At 38.5% G+C, this 17,031-nt stretch overlaps 1 protein-coding gene across 1 annotated transcript in view; it reads left to right on the forward strand.

The window, feature by feature from the left end:
* Positions 1 to 2,020: 2,020 nt before the first annotated feature.
* Positions 2,021 to 17,031, forward strand: part of LOC110196508 (fibrous sheath-interacting protein 2-like) — a 29,854-nt gene continuing 14,843 nt past the window's right edge. Inside the window, 3 exon segments of the mRNA XM_078148049.1 lie at positions 2,021 to 2,114; positions 4,737 to 5,287; positions 5,289 to 14,240. Of these exon segments, the coding sequence (XP_078004175.1) occupies positions 2,021 to 2,114; positions 4,737 to 5,287; positions 5,289 to 14,240 (9,597 nt within the window).

A 17,031-nucleotide genomic window follows, 5' to 3' on the forward strand; every position in this document is an offset into this window, starting at 1 on the left:
GGGTCCCTTTGTTGGCACCAGAGGCAGGACTCTGTTCCATTGCCCATATCTGGATCTGGGTCACAGTCCTGCATCTCTGTCACAGCGTGAGAAGCACTAGCACACCAGAGCTTGCAGCTGCAAGGGAGCTGGGGTCCTAATCACAGCTCCAGGGCAGAAAAGAGTGCTTGTGGTAATTCACAGACCAGAGCATAGGCCAGGAGAATAGTAAACACCTCTACTTATATCATGCCACCTTTGAAGAACTGAAAATTTACAGGTTCCCAGAATCATCTCTGAAAACAGCTACACACACACACACACACACACACACACACACACACAAAAAAAACCCAAAGCTTGAGGCAGTGCCCCCTCCACTCTAGAAGCAGAACCCCACTTTAGCATAGAGTTAAAAGTCAAGAAATAGGCTAGGAAAATGAGCACACCAAACAGAAAAAGATCCTTACTACAGAAAGCTACTATGGTGACAGGGAAGATCAAAACACAAACTCAGAAAAAGACAACAAAGTCAAAACTTCTACATCCAATGCCTCAAAGAAAAATATGAATTGGCCTCAAGCCATGGGAGAGCTCATAAAGGATTTTTAAAATAAAGTAAAAAAAAAAATAAAGTAAGAGAGGTAGAGGAAAAAATTGGGAAGAGAAATGAAGATTGATACTAGAAAATCATGAAAAAAGAGTCCAACATCTTGGTAAAGGAGGCACAAAAAATACTGAAGAAAATAACACCTTAAAAAAAAAAACAGAATAGGCCAAATGGTAAGAGAGGCACAAAAATCCAATGAAGAGAACTGCATTGTAAAGCAGAATTGGCCAAATGGGAAAAGATATATAAAAATTCACTAAAGAGAAGAACTCTTTAAAAAGATTTCTTGAAATATTATATATAGGCTTTTTTGGGTCATGGCTTGCAAGTTGTACCATGATTCCTACATTTTTTTCTCCTCAGTCTATTTTTGAGGTGTGTTGGTTTTGCTTTGCAATACCTTATATTTTCTTTTTTTTTTTAAATCTTTTAACTTTTAAAAAATATTTCTAATTGTCTTCTATGTAGCTCATTCAAATTTTCAAGAGTTTTTTCTCGGGAAGGTTTTGCACTTCATGTGCCAAGCTGTTAATTCCCTTTCTAATTCTTCTTCCTTAGCATTTCTTTTCCATTATTTTTTCAATTTTTCCTCTTGCACTCTCATGCCATTCATAAATTTTTTTTTAAATATTTTTTAACTCTTCTAGGAATTCTAGTTGACTCTACCCAAACTGTATTCTTCTCTGAGATTTTGCTTGTAGATGTTTTGGAGCCATTCTTTTCCTTTAGATTTGTATCTTGAGCATCCCTCTATCACCACCTATAGTGAGATTCTTTTTCATTTGTTCATTCTTCCAGGCCTACTTCAGAATTTGTTAGGGTCAAGCTCTACACACTTCTGAAGGGAATGTCTGGGCTGGTCCTGCAGTTGCTTTCTTGGGGTATAGAGCATTATATTATTCTAGGATCTCTGGACAACTAAAGTCAGGGACCTAAATATTTTCAGTGCTCCCAAAGTGGTCTGATCAAGGGCAAAGTCTGATTGCTTCCCCCCTCCCGTGAGCTCTGCAAGTTCCTGATGTGGATTTGAGTCAGAGCAAAAGGCCTGTGGGTTTGTCCTTGTTTAGAAGTTTAAGTAGACTGTTGGGGGACTCAGTCACTATCAGCTAACTGAAAAATTCTGCTGGTTCACTGACAGAACTGCAGGCTCCCCTTTGGTCTGAGATTCCTGCCCTGGTTATTCCACTGAAGTCTTCAGATTAGGCTGGAATGATATTTGATATTTAACTGTGCTCCCTGGGTCTAAGGCACACATTTGCTTCGTGCTTCAGAATTTGATCCTTTCTTAGTACACAGCCTAGGGCCTCTTACCACTCCTCACCCTAGAATAACATCCTTAGGCACAAATCCCCTCTCTAGTCTTCCCTGGATCTATGACCCTGAATTGGGTAGTGAGTATCAAAGCTGACAGATGGTACCCGTTCTTACACCATGCACAAGTTTAATCCCCTGCTGGATCCAGGACCTCCTTTTGCCCAGGTGCATAGCCTCTCCCAGGGCTGGAGTGCTTTACATCACATTACTGGTCAGGCCTTGTCCCCAGTGTCCTTAGCCTTGTCTGTCTCCCTAGGCTGACCTGGGCTGGAAAAATGATTTACTATGATTTTTTTCTTTGATGTTCCAGTCAGGATTCTGGGTGACACATTTTCTGTTTATTTGGAATTTTTTTTCTAAGGGATGGAGGGAAGCTTGCTGTACTTCTTCCTGCTACACTATCATCTTGGCTTGGCCACCTCTTTCCTTTTCTTCTTCATTTTTTTTAAAAATTAGCCAAGGCAGATGTCCTTCTCACTCGCCCACCCCATTTCCAATTGAGAACATAAGAAAAACAAAACCTATTACAAACACATATAGTAAATCAAAACAGATTTCCAAATTGGCCATGTCCAAAAAAAAATGTGTCTCATTCTGCACTCTGAGTCCTTCACCTCTCTTTCAGAAGGTAGGTAACATGTTTCATCATTAGTCTTCTGGAATTCTGGTCAGTCATTACACTGATAAGTGTTCAGCACAACAGTATTCCATCACATTTATATGCTATAGCTTGTTCATTCATTTCCCAAGTTATGAGTATTCCTTCAGATTCCTATTCTTTGCCACCTTAAAAAGACTCATAAATATTTTTGTGTATCTTTAGTTTGTTTTGCTTAGGGTTAATCTGTCCCTTAATCTACCCTCCTTCTAATTCTCCATTCTCCTCTTTCCATCCTATTTCTTTTTTTATTCAAATTTTTTCAACATAAAATTCTCTCCCCTCCTCCCCTACCCCCACCCATTGAAAAGAAAAATAAAAGCCATCATAAATGTGTATAGACATGCAAAACAAATTCCAGCATTAGCCATATTACAAGAAAAAAAAGAAATAGAAGAAAATGTGCTTCAATCTGCACTCTAAGTCCATTGATTCTCTTTTTGGAGGTATGTTCATGAGTCCTTTGGAATTGTGGTTGGTCATTGTGTTGATCAGAGTTACTAAGTCTTTCAGAGTTGATTACCTTTACAATACTGTTGTTACTGTATAGTTTGTTCTTCTGGTTCTGCTCACTGCTTTGTATCAGTTCGTGCAAATCTTCCTATTTTTTTCTGAAACCATTCCTTTCATCACTTCTTATAGTACAATAGTATTCCATCACAGTCATATACCATAACTTCTTCAACCATTCCCCAGTTGGTGGGCATCCTCTTAGTTTCCAATTCTTTGCCACCACAAAAAGAGCTACTGTAAATATTTTTGTACATATGGACCATTTTCCTCTTTCTTTGATCTCTTTAGGGTATAGACCTAGTAGTAGTATCCATGTATCAAAATTGTACGTCTTGCATGTACACTTTAATAACTTTTGGTTTCCCTCCAATTTCCTCATTGAGTGAAAGATATTTTTATACCCAACTGTTTGAATCTGTGTATCCTTCCTCCTTTTGACCAGCTCAGATAAGAGTGAGGTTCAAGTGTCAACCACTCCCCTCCATCCCGTGTTCCTTGTTTGTATGGATATTTACTTGTGCGCCCTGATTATGTAAAATCATTTTCCCTAACCTTCCTATGGTCCCCTCCAACTCTAAATCTGTCATCATCATCATGATCACATCATCATCATCATGCATTTATTTAGTACCTACTATGTGTTAGGCACTGTGCTAAGCAATGAGGACATAAAGATCCTGTGATACCTAAGGGTCTTCCTTGCCAGCCCTAAATTCCATAATTTTATTCTACCCAAGAAGTCCTTACCACTCATATTTTGTAGATGAAAAAAACTTGAGGCACTAAGCAGTTATATTCTGCTATATCACTGGAGATCATAGAATGTCAGATCTGGAAGATAGACTAGACCTGTTTTCAAATCCTGCCTCTGATGCTTACTATCTGGGCAGTTTGCTTACTCTACCTGGGCCTGAGCTTCCTCCTCTGTAAAATGAAGAGATTAGACTAGGTGACTTCTGAAGTCCCTTCCAGCTTTAGATCAAGGATCCATTGTGTGACCCTGCACAAGTCACTTCACTACTCCCAAGGCCTCAGATTCCTTCTCTGTAAAGTGAAGGAGTTAGCCTCTTGGCCCTGAGGCCCCTGCCAACTCTAGATTCTAATGATCCTCTGATCTATAATGTCTCTTCTGGCCCTGACATTTCCATGATAGCTAGTGATTTAGTGTCCATAGCTACTCATGAACAGTACCAATACTTGAATTACAGAAATTTTTTATTTCTACTAGCCTTTTTAATTACCCTCTCAGCTAAAAGATAAAAGGTACAACAACAGAGGGGGAAGGAAGCCGGAGGTAGGAAGGGAAATGGAAAATGGAAGAAAACCTGTTAATCTCTTTGCTAACATTTGGGGCTTTTTAAAATAACATACAGTAAGCTGTTCATGTGTTTTTTTAAAAAAGATTTTGAATGTTACACAATTTCCTGGCTACATACTAAAAACCACAATGCTTTCTGTTTAAGGTTCCTGTGATGAAAAGGTACCCGTTGTTTCTTCACTATCAAGAAAAAAACTAGATCCAAAGAGGCCTCTGAGAAGTGGGCAAACTGAATCTTCTTTAAACGAGTTTTGTGAACATCTCACTGACTCTGTTATTTTCCATATAATTTCAAGTGTTTCAGATGGTACCAAAGATAGCAGAGCAAAGCTGAAATACCTTAGAAATAAAATTTCAGCATCTGAGAAATTCATTTCAATTAATTCTGAAATGTTGGGAGCCCAAGGATCCAACAGTAGATCAATTCTTATTGATGACATTGCTTATTGATGACATTGCTTTTAGTATTTTTGAAATTATTATTCGAATCCTATCTAATAGTAATATTTTAAAGGCAGATGTTACTGAGCATGCTGTTTTTCTGCCAACAAAATGCATTTATTCTCCAGATGTTGCTACCATGGACATTGATGATCTCTTTGAAGACCTCCTATTAGGAGTGATTCATGTTCTGACAAAAGAAATAGGAATTAATAACCAGTGTAATAATAAAGGGAAATCGCTTCCCATGTCTAAAAATCAGAGTGTTCCTATCTGCCAGAAAACTAGACCCACAGAAAGAGAGGTAAGCCAACAAAGCTGGGACCCATCACTTACTCATAGAACAGATCAACTTGTCCAGAAAAGTGAAATCAGTTCTGTGGCATCTAAATTAGACAGTCTACTAGGGAGCCTAAAAAGTCATGAATCTAAAGAAATAGTGAATAAAATTTTTAAATATCATCTTAGATTTGTTTTTGCCAGATGAATGCCAAAGTGGGGTTTTGGACTCTGTCAAAGCATCAACAAGACATTTTTTTGACTCTTCAGAGAAGCAGCCTAATAACCTAGGCTTATCTCCCAAATCCATATTCCTCCTCAATGTTGTGTGTGAGAAACTTACAAGGACACTTTTGGAAAAATGTACAACCACAGACATACTGGCAGGTAGCCCTCTTTCCAAGGAATTGTCTACTGCAGAGCAGCAGCTTTTTAATGTAATCCAAAGTGTGGAGGAGGAAGAATTTGCTTATGAAGAGGAAAAAGTGAGCCCAGAGCAAGCTGAGCCATTTCAAGTAGAGGACTATGTGTCAGACTTTGTGTTGGAACAGTTGGCTGAAAGTGAGCAAGAGCTGCTTTCCTCAGAATCAATGCTCAGTGTAATTTCCCATGGCTTGGTAAAATCCCTGATGGAAAAGCTGTCAGATAACGTACAGACCGCCCCCCCCAAGCCCCAATATGCCAATAAGCTTTCAAAGTTCAGTGCAGGGGAAAGACAGTCCAGTGCCCAAGGAGCACAACTAGCAAAAGGCCTTATGCAGTCCAGGGACAAACTCACATCAGAGACTCTCAATCATCTCCAAATAATCGGCTCCAAAGTCAGACCACCCTTTAAGCAGTTTTCTGCTTCCTCTATGAAAAAACTGGGGAGGAAAGAATTAAAAACTGATACAGTTCCCAAAATGCTACACTCAGGCCAACTTAACACAGGTGTTTACTCCGCCACATTTTTGGAGGACATTATTTCTGACCTGTTTTCTTCTATTTATACTGCATTGTATGACCAAGATGAAAATGTCACAAAGGAACAGCTCAGTGAGATGAATACATTAATTGTCAATTCCGTGGTGAATGCAATTAATAAGGCTCAAGTCACTGTGCTCCGGAATGCTGAAGAAAGGTTGTGTTTTCCGCCTGTACAGAAAGAAGCTGTGACCAAAATTGTTGACTCCATTTATAATGAAGTTTTGCAGGAATATGAATCAAAAATGACTAACGTTAATGAGAATGATGCAGCTGATGACCTCAATTTATTAGCTGAGCGGACGACAAATGCCGTGCTGGCCAAGATTTTAGACTACCAACTCCCATCATGCTTTGTGGAAAGACTCACTCCTGAGTCATACTACCCCCTCAAAGTTGAAAACGTCCTTCAGAAGCTTCAAGAGAACCTGAGGGAGTTTGGTTCCCAAGTTCAGCCTTCAGCAGGATATACTACCATGCTGCCTCACTCATTTTTAGAGGATGTCATCAGAAAGCTGTTATCACAGATCATCCCTCCATCATCTAGTGACATTTGGTCTATGGAAAAGAAATATTTAATGAGCTCAGACTTTAATGAAATGTCTGCTTGCATAATAAACAAGGTTATGTCAGCCATTTCTAAACACAAAATTTGGCTCACCAAATATGATCATCAATATTTATATTCAGAAAGAAATCTCCAAACAATGGTTGACTCAGTTTACAATAATATTTTGCAAATCTCGGGATCTCACTCATCGATACAGAAAAGTATAACAAGTCAAAGTCCCATCATTATTGACAGAATAGCCAGTTTTATTATTCAAGAGATTACTGAAAGTCACCTTCAGCCCTTTTTGTTTGGGGATAGTGCCTCTCAATCAACAACTGCCACTGATGAAGTGTCCACCATGGTTAAAAATGTTCTCAATGAAGTGACAGGGCTACAAAGACTCCCTACAGCATCTTCCCTAAGCATGGGGGTCTACCCTGCTGAATTTGTGGAGGAAATTGTTGCTAGACTCTTATCAAAGATCTTCAGCCAAAAAGTGAAAATTGGGGCAGAACTAAACAATGTGACACACAAAATTGTAGATTCCATAAATGCTCACTTTGACCGAGCCAAAGTCCGAGTGTTACGCCATGATGAGGCACAGCCTTTTCCACCTCTAAATATAGATATTGTAGATGAATTGGTAGACTCTGTCTACTGTAATGTCCTGAAACAGCATGGACTAGATCCTACAGGTGAGCAAGAAGAACTAATGAGGACTGACATTTTTGTTGAAAATCTTACCAGTTTAATTGTAGCAGCAATTTCTGATTATCTTCTTCATCCCCTTTTTTCTGGAGAGCTCTCCGCTTCTTCCTATTCTTCTTTGACAGCAGAGAACATTGTGCAAGAAGTCCTAAGTGGAATCAACAAAACTAGCAAACAAAGCCAGAGCCTATCTCCATATAATACCTTACTGCCTTACACTTTCTTAGAAGACATGATAAGAGTGCTCTTATTTCGAATCTTTCCTTCAGCATCTGGGATGGTTCCATATCAAGAAGATCTAAAAGATACATCTGGAGTTAATTTCAATGAAGTTGCTTCAAAGCTAATCAGCAATATCTGGAAGAAAATTTCAAAACATGAAATTCGATTTTCCAAAGATGCAGAAGAACCACAATATATTTATTCAGAAGATGATGTCCAAAATCTTGTTGACTCTGTTTTCAAAAACATCTTGCAAAATTCTGGCTCTCAAGAAGCAATTGAACAAGAGATAACAAGCAGTAACAATGCTTTCATTGATCGAGTAGCTGGTTTTATCATCAGAAATATTTGTCAGCAACACCTTCAGCCATTTGTGTCCGGAAAGACATTTCCTCCACCCCAGATATACCACGTTGGTGGGCGAAGGCAGTTGTTACAGTTTCATGCTGGTGTTTATTCCTCAACATTTTTGGAAGAAGTAGTCTCTGGAGTTTTATCCAAAATCTTTTACAAGGTAATGGGTGTTGCACATGCCAAAATAGGAAGAGAACCTGAAAGTGAACTGGAGGAGACAGCTATTCAACTCATAAATTCAGTATCAGAGGAGTTTGAAAAAGCAGAAGTAAGCATTCTAGAAAATGCTGAAGAGGAATTAGGTTTACCACAAGTAGATAGGGATGTCATCATTAAGATAATTGACACAGCTTACAACAAAGTTTTGCAAGAATATGACTTAGACCTAGCACTTGATAAAGATTTTTTTAATGACACAAAGACTTTGGCAGAAAGGATAACCAAAATCATTCTGGCAGAAATCTTTTATTTTCAGCTCCAACCAGATTTGGTCGCAAGGCTACCATTCAAATCTCTGTCAAATCTCAATGTTGATGTTTTGCTTAAGAAAGTTCAGTCTGAAATTAACCAACCAAAACCTCAGAGACAGACTTCAACAATATATACAACTATGTTATCACATACTCATTTGGAAAAGATAGTCACCCAGCTTTTATCACAGATGTCCTCAGACTCCAGAGCAGAAGATTCAATTACTTCAAAGACTGATTTAAGTAAAACTGTTGTGAAACTGATCAATGAAATCATGACCATCATTTCCAAACATGCTATCTGGATTACAAAGCATGGAAATGAAAAACAAAGTATGATTTCAGAAACAGATATTGAGAATATGGTGGAATCCATTTATGCTGACATTTCATGTTCAAATCTCTACCAGTCTCTTACAAAAGATAAAAGAGACATAAATAATATACCTGTTTCCAAAATAGCAAGTTTCATAATCAAAGAAATTTTTAACCATCATCTTCAGTCATTTCTATCTCAAGAGCAAACTCTTTCTCAATCTACAGCTGACTTAACTAGGAAACAAACTCACAAAGATGTAGAAATTGACCCAAAAGAATTGGCTTTCATTGTTAACTCCGCCATATTTTTGGAGGAAGTAATTTCTGAGCTTTTATGCAAAATCCTTTATACATTCTCACATAATTTCATCTCATCTGAGGATCCAAAGTCTAAAGCCAAAGTTACTGACATTATTACAAAATTAGTCCAATCAATTGTGCTTGAGTTTGCAGCATCTCAAATTTTGGTTGCTGAAAATTTTGATGAAAATCTGTGTTTTTCTGAAGGGTATAAAGAAACGGTTAGTAAGATAGTCAACTTAATTTATGAAAAAATAACAGATGATTATAAATCTCTGGATCTCATTTATACAGACGTAGAACATGACACTAATAATTTTGGAAGGAAAATATATAATTTACTTTTGGGAGAAATTTATCATTATCAAGTACAGGGATTAATTTCTGGAACATTATCTTTGTCTACTTATTCTTCACTTAGAGCTGAGAACATTATTCGAAATGTACTAAACGTTATTGGTAAAGAAAGCCATTATTTGCCATCTTTCATTACTGTATTGCCTCGCTGTCTTTTGGAAGATATGGTTTCCAAACTTTTAGGTCACATTTTTCCTTCATCTGAAGCTAGGGTTCAAATAAAAGAACAAGAGGTACTACCAGATGACGATTTTATGTCTGCAGCTTCGAGACTGACTGATGCTATTATAGCTGAAATTTCTGAACATGAAATTAGGCTGACCACTGCAGAGGAGAATGCCTCACATATGAATTTGGAAACTATTGAAAGCATAGGTGACTCAATTTGCAAAAATATTTTAGAGAAAGCTGAATTCCAAGCTGAAGTCCACAAAGAGGAGAGTGAGAAGGGAGGCACATTCCTCACCAAAATAGCTGGCTTCATTATGAAGGAAATTGTAGATCATCATCTCCAGCCATTCTTACATGAAGATGACTCTGATTCTGGTGAAGCTTCTGATCAAGAGTCTGCTGTTGATGTTCCTGAGCAAGAAAAAGAAAGACCGTGCACACCCCAGCCTTCCCTTTACTCAGCAACATTTTTAGAAGATGTTATTTTTGATCTTGTTAGAAAATTGTACCCTATCCCAAAAACTCCTGAGTATGATGAAGATGAAAGTACGACAGAGACCAACCTTGTGGGCATGGCTATCAAATTAGTAAATTCTCTAATAGGTGAATTTCAAAAAAGTGATATTAAGGTTCTCCCCAATGCTGAAGAATTGTTTTCTTTTCCACCAGTAGATAAAGAAACTATTGATAAAGTGTCTGATTCTGTGTATGATGAGGTTGTTAAAAAATATAGATCTGAGGATGCTCATCATGATAAGGAAGAGAGCAATATTTATATTGAAATGATAACCAACTTAGCAAAGAAGGCAATCTCGGCTTTCAAGGTTAAGCCCCTTTTTTCTGGAGACTGGTTTTCTCCTTTCTTTTCATTTCTAGAACCAGATAACATCACCCAAAGAGTCCAGTTTCTGCCACCAAAGATCCCATTTGATAAAGACATAAGGGATGCTCCTATCAAAGATTTGCCACTGAAAGATTCCCTTGCAGTTGTAAATCTACCTAGAAATATAAAAGATGAAACAGATCTGGCCACAATAAGTGAAAAGAAGGGTGAAGAGAAGTTTGAAACTGTACCTAGAAATGATGACCAGGATTCAATGTTCATTTCTCTGGCTAGCACTATGAAAACTAAAATGTGTGCCCTGGAATCTGCAGACTGGGATCTAACTAACAAAAAGGAAAGTGAAAAAAAGACAAGTGAGAGCACAACTAGAAAAGATGAAGACAAGGATTCAATACAATTAATTTCTGTAGCCACCAGTACTAGAGGTAGTATAAAGAGTCACCAGGACCTTTGGAAAACATCAGATAAAAAGAGTAATGAGAGTTCAGCCAAAGAAGACAAGGTGGATGAGTACAAGGAGGAGTCAGTAAAAGTCTTCGCAGTTATGAAAAGTAAGGTCCCGGAACCAGATTTCAAGAGAACACCTAAGAAGAGCAGTATAAAGAAGAAAGAGCACCATCTGCCTGCTGAAAACAATGATGAACCAATACAATCCATTTCTCCAGTAAAAAGTAAGAAAACTTCAGAACCAGTTTTAAAATTATCAAGTAGTAAGAAGTTTGAAGAAAATAAAAAAGACGTTTCAGTTGGGACAGATGATGATGAAGGGGCATTTAGGTTCACTCCTGCAGTCACTACATTGAAAAGTACGAGGACTTTACACGATCCAAATTTCAAATCAGCCTTTAAAAGCAAGAGAGAGAGGTGTGTTCAAACAGATATTGAAGATGACTCAAAAGTGTCTTTTGAAAATGTGATTGAGAACATTTACACTAATGTTTTAGAAATGTCTACTCAGACATCTCTAGATGATACCAGGTATGCAAATGTTATTCCTGCCCAAACAGCACACACTGAGAATCTTGGCCAACCTTCACCAGTGGCTTCATTGCACCTGGTTCACAAGGATGTTCCTGACAAAGGCAAGGAGGTGAAGAAACACCTTCCTGATGATGCCAAAACATCATCCTATTCACCTGAAATGAGACTGAGTATTTTTTCAGCTAGATTTTTAGAAGATGTTGTCATTGAGATTGTAAACAAACTGATCTTTTCTTCTTCACCAGAAACTTGCGAAGAGTGCAAAAAAATTCAGGATGATATAAATCAGACTGAGCTATATGAAACAGCAATGAAACTGATTGATTCCTTGTTAAAAGAGTTTTCTGAAGCCCGAATTAGAGTGTTTAGACCCACTGAGGAAAAGCAACCTTTGCCTCAGGCATCTAAAGTACTGATTGAAGAGAAAGTGCCAGACAAGCATAGTTCTGTTACACAGGAAGGACCAACTCTCCAGAGAACACCCTCACCACCTACAATACCACTTGTGCCCCCAAAAATCTTGGTTGATAGGGAATCATGTACAGATACACAACGCTACATTGATTATATGCCACCAGTGAATAAAACATTGGTCAGTAAGGTTGTGCACTCCTCCCTCTGTAATGTTTTGCATGAATATAGATCTCAAGACTCAATTTGCAAAGATATCAATGATAGTGATAAGTTAGCCAAAAGATTAGCTAGTGCTGTAATAGAAGAAATGTTTCAGCATCAGCTCAACCTACTACTACAGGATGAACTGCCCACTGAAGTGTGCGTACCTCTGGAATCTAAGGATGTTGTTACAAAAGTACAAAAAGTCGCCGAAAAACACACTAAAGAATGTCAGACTTCCTCACCATATACCATTATGCTGCCTCATCAATTTTTGGAAGAGATGATTTCATCTCTTCTAGCCAAAATTTTCCCATTAGGAACCAAAAAAAGTCTAGATTCAGAAGCAGGTGACAGTCTTTTTACCAAACTGAACTTCCTTCAAATGAAATTAGTCAGCAGGGTTATGACAGAAATTTCAAAAGACGAAGACATGATAATACAATATGTTGAGTGCTTACACCCCAATGATGATGAAGTAATTCAGGTAGTGGTACAGTCTGTTTACAGTAATCTTTTGCCACAGTTTGGCTCTCAAGAGGTCATACAGAGCTGTGCAACAAGCGGATGCAGAATGCTTTCTGAAAGCATAGCTGACCTAGTCGTACGAGAGGTTGCTGGCAATCAGCTGCAGACATACTTTTCTGGAGAATTAACACCCCACCAATGTGCCGAAGTTGACAGTGTTGTTGAAAATATTCTTAAAGATATCTCCCAGAGCCCTGCAGGTCTTCCAACTAAACGAACCTATGATCATAAATTACCTTTGAACGTCCTAGAAGAAATCGCAGTACAGTTTTTATCCCGACTTTTGTCTGTGTTCCCCATGATAGAGAGGGAAAGAACTAAGTCTTTGGAGGCTGAATTGGAAAAAATCACTAACAAAATAATAACATCACTGAAAGAGTTTATATCAAAAAGTCCAATTAAAGTTGTACAGCAGGCTAACGAACCTCCCACATTGGCTAAAGAAGATAACCAGGCTATCGAAAAAGTAGTCGATAATGTTTATGATAGTGTTTTAAAACACTCTGGCTCTCACATTTCTATGTATAAAGATTTAGTAGGGAAGAGCAATGTTCTAGCTGATATAATAGCCTTCTTAATGGTCAAAGAAATTTCCAACCCTGAATTTCAGCCTTATATGGAAAGAATCCCTGGTGAGGAAAAACGCTCTTGGGGGCAAAAAATCCCCCTTGAGGAAAAATTCTCTTGGGAGGAAAGAATTGCTCATGAGGAAAGAATCCCTTGTGAGAAAAAATTCTCTCAGGAGGAAAGAATTCCTTGCGAAGAAAAATTCTCTCGTGAGGAAAGAATCACTAGTGAAGAGAGAATCTCTCATGAGGAAAAATTACCTAGTGAGGAAGAGGCATCAGGTCCTCAGCTGGCACTAGAAGCTGTCAAAATTATGGAGAAAGTCCTTAAAATTCTTGATGACATTAAATCACGGGAGAAACCTTCAGCCCCCAAAATTCCAGTACTGGACGCCTCCTTTTTGGAAGAAACATTGGCATTATTCCTAGCAAAAATAGTCAAGTTGCCCTGTGTTGCAACCAAAGAGGCAAAAAGCTTATCCAAACCTGAACTGAATAAAATTGCATCTCAACTCACAAAATCAGTGGCTGCTGAAATTTCCAAAAGTAGTATTAGTCTTGTGGCTGCTGACCCTGAAGTGTACTCTATGAAACCAGAAAGTATTGAAATGATTTCTCAGCTTGTTGATTCTGTTTACAGTAATGTTTTGCAACAGTCTGGAACCCAAGAGGAATTCTTTCATGATATAAAAAGTATGAACAGATTGTTCCCCAAAAAAGTAGCTAGCTTAATAATCAGTGAAATTTCTCATCATCCCTCAGAATCCGTTAGCTCCGGTAGTTCAGCCACTGATGCCTTCAATGATCTGGATGTTGACCGAATTGTTGAAAAAGCCAGTGAGCATGCCACAAAAATGGACTCTGAGCTATTAAGAGAAGATCATTTGGGGGAGGATGACCTGCAAATTAAAATTGTTCCTCACCTTGGAAATAAGCCGATCAAAATAGATCCAGCCATTGTTTCTCAACACTTGGCAGTAATTTCACTCAAAACTCAACCACTGGAGAAACTGAAGAAGCAGTGTTTGTCAAGAACTGGACACAGTCTAGCAGAGCTAAGAAGAGCTTCAATAAGTGGGAGGACCTACTCGTCAGAAATAGTTGACATAGAATCAAGGAAAAAGGAAAGAAGGATCTCTTTGGATAAAACAGGACGATTGGATGTAAAGCCCTTTGAGGTAAGCAAAAAAACAATGGCCTAATAATAATAATAATTAATAATAATAATAATGAGCAGGCATTGCCACTGGTATTGCTTTTATCTGTAAATTACAGTCAACTACGTAACTTGGCATGATCAGAGAATGAGGTGTTCTAGGTAATCAAATATTCTGCTTAACCCAGAATTACTACAACCAGGTGTGACGCTGAAGTAACAAACTTGGCTTCCAGAAACCTTGTGTGAGGCTCAATCTTTATTACTTTAGTATCAGACCATGTACAGTGTGGACTTCCAATTTTCAAAGAATGAAAATATTCCATAATATATAAAACTAAAATTAGACTAAAAAAAAATTGTTCTTTCTTTGATGATTTAAAAAGAACCTCAGTATCTTGCAGTCCCTCATGCCAGAGCTGGGATAGATATTAGTGCACCTTGGTTCTCCCCAGGCAAGGTCTAAAAAATTGTATCACCCTCTGTATTGTTATCCACCAGAGACTTCAAAGTCTGCACACCAATCCATGTGACTTAACCTGTCACACGCATTTTAAAAAACCCCTATACATCATGGAGGATGGAATTTTCTGGCATATTTTTGGGGGGGGAGGCAATTGGGGTTAAGTGACTTGCCCAGAGTCACACAGTTAATAAGTCTTATGTGTCTGAGGCTGGATTTGAACTCAGGTCCTCCTGACTCCAGGGCTGGTGCTCCATCCACTGTATCACCTAGCTGCCCCCTGGCATTTCTAAAAAATCAGATTAAAATGGGTCCTCCACCCCCAAGTTGTGCCTTCCTGCTCACACCAGTCACACCTCTGCCTCAGACTTCTTTTTATGAACATCAATGATCATATTACCAGAAGAGTGTAGATGGGCCATCCTTCACATGGAAAAGGGGAAAAACAGAAGGGATCTGGGCAAGCTAGATAATTTGAATATTGTCTGTTTGGAAGTGGTACAAGTTCCCAGAATGACTGAGACATGAATGTCCAAATGCAAATACAGAAACACATTCAAAGTCAAATAGAAATAATTTGGACATTCTCTACCATTATGGATTTCCTGTACCACTGTTCCCCTTGACTGTCACAGATAATTGAGATTTGACTTTGTCTTAATTTCTGCAGAACCTATGATGGCACTTTGGTTTACAAAATAAAGGCAGCATAAAATAATGGCTAGAGTCAGAAAAACCTGAGTTCAAGTCCTACTTCACACACTGTGTGATCCTAGGCAAGTCAGTTAATCTCTCTGAATGGGATATGCATTAACAGTACTTAACTCACAGGGTTGTTATGATGATCAAGTCCAATAATATATTAAAGCAATATGAAACTTTAATGTGCAACAGAAATGCCAGTGATGACTATTATTACAAAATATACTTAGGGCACCATTTATCTTAAAGCTACCTCTTGGTGCTACAAAGTGGTGCTAAGATCCAGAATTACTTTTTTAAGTAATTTAGAGGTTCAGCATTAGCAAAACCCATGAAAGTAGAACAAAATTAGGTATTAGGAGCCTAGATCTAGAGCTGGAAGGGTCCTCAAAGGCCAACTCCCTCATTTTAAAGAGGGGGAAACTGAGGCCCAAGGAGCAGAAGTGGCTTTCCCAAGGTTACACATAAGATCCTAGCTCTAGAGCCAATAGGGATCTGAGAGGCTACCAATCTAACCCTTCATTTTACACATGGCCAAACTGAGGCCCAGGGGGGTTCAGCAACACAACTCTCATTTCTATAGTGCTTTTCTCAAACAATCCCAGGGTGACAGATAGAAACAAGGGAATAGGCTCCAGGAAGCTCATAAAAGTGTCAGTGCCAGAATTCCCACCTGGTCCTCCTGGTCACCAGCCTGGTTGGTTCTCTTTATACCATACTGCAAAACTCCTTTTCCTCATGCTCCATTTAATACTGTAAAATGAAATGTGCCATCTGAATTAGGAAGGAAGGGAATGTTAAAATGTATTCTTCTTTGAGGCTATTTTTGGAAAATAGGTTCCAGTGGTAAAGTGGAACAGGGAGAAGAGGGGCCTTCTTAAAAGCCTTTCGTATTTTCAACTGCTATTTGCATTTTTTAAAAGAATCCAAGAGTACCCAAGATTTGTCCTCCTTCAGGGAAATACCTGCATTCTGAACTATCTATGGGTTGGTTTGTGAAATCATAAGACTGCCAGGGCAGATAATGGAAAAACTTCAAGGAACAAAGTATATACATTTCAGGAAAAGCCATGGGTATAACTGATGGAGCCCTGGATTTGGGGTTTGAGAGCCTGAATTAGAATCCCAGCTCTGCCACTTACTACCTATGCAACTACAGATTGCTTAAACTTTCTGGGCTTCAGTTTCCTCCCTTGTAAAATGAAAGGGCAGAGGATAGCATGGAGTAGTAGAGAGACAGTAAGGCAGACCTCAATTCATAGCCTACCCCTGACGGTACTAGCTATGTGACTATGGTCAAGTAATCTTACCCTTAAGTGCTTCAGGCACTTCTCTGACAGTAAATCTTTTTTTTTTCAATTTTTAATATTTTATTTTCCCCCAATTACATACAAAAACAATGTACAACCTTTGTTTTTTACAATTTTGAGTTCCAAATTCTCTCCCACTCTCTCTCCCCCATTGAAAAGACAAGCAATTTGATAAACTTTATACATGTGCAGTCATGCAAAACCTATTTCCATACTGGTCACATGAAAGAAAACACAGACCCACACCCCATCCCCACCCCAAAAAAGAAAAAAAGTAGGAAACCAGTATGCTCTGATCTGCATTCAGACTCCATCCGTTCTTTCTCTGACAGTGGATA

This window comes from Phascolarctos cinereus, unplaced genomic scaffold (genome assembly GCF_003287225.1).
Source record: "Phascolarctos cinereus isolate Bilbo 61053 unplaced genomic scaffold, phaCin_HiC Scaffold_8;HRSCAF=390, whole genome shotgun sequence".
Taxonomy (NCBI): domain Eukaryota; kingdom Metazoa; phylum Chordata; class Mammalia; order Diprotodontia; family Phascolarctidae; genus Phascolarctos; species Phascolarctos cinereus.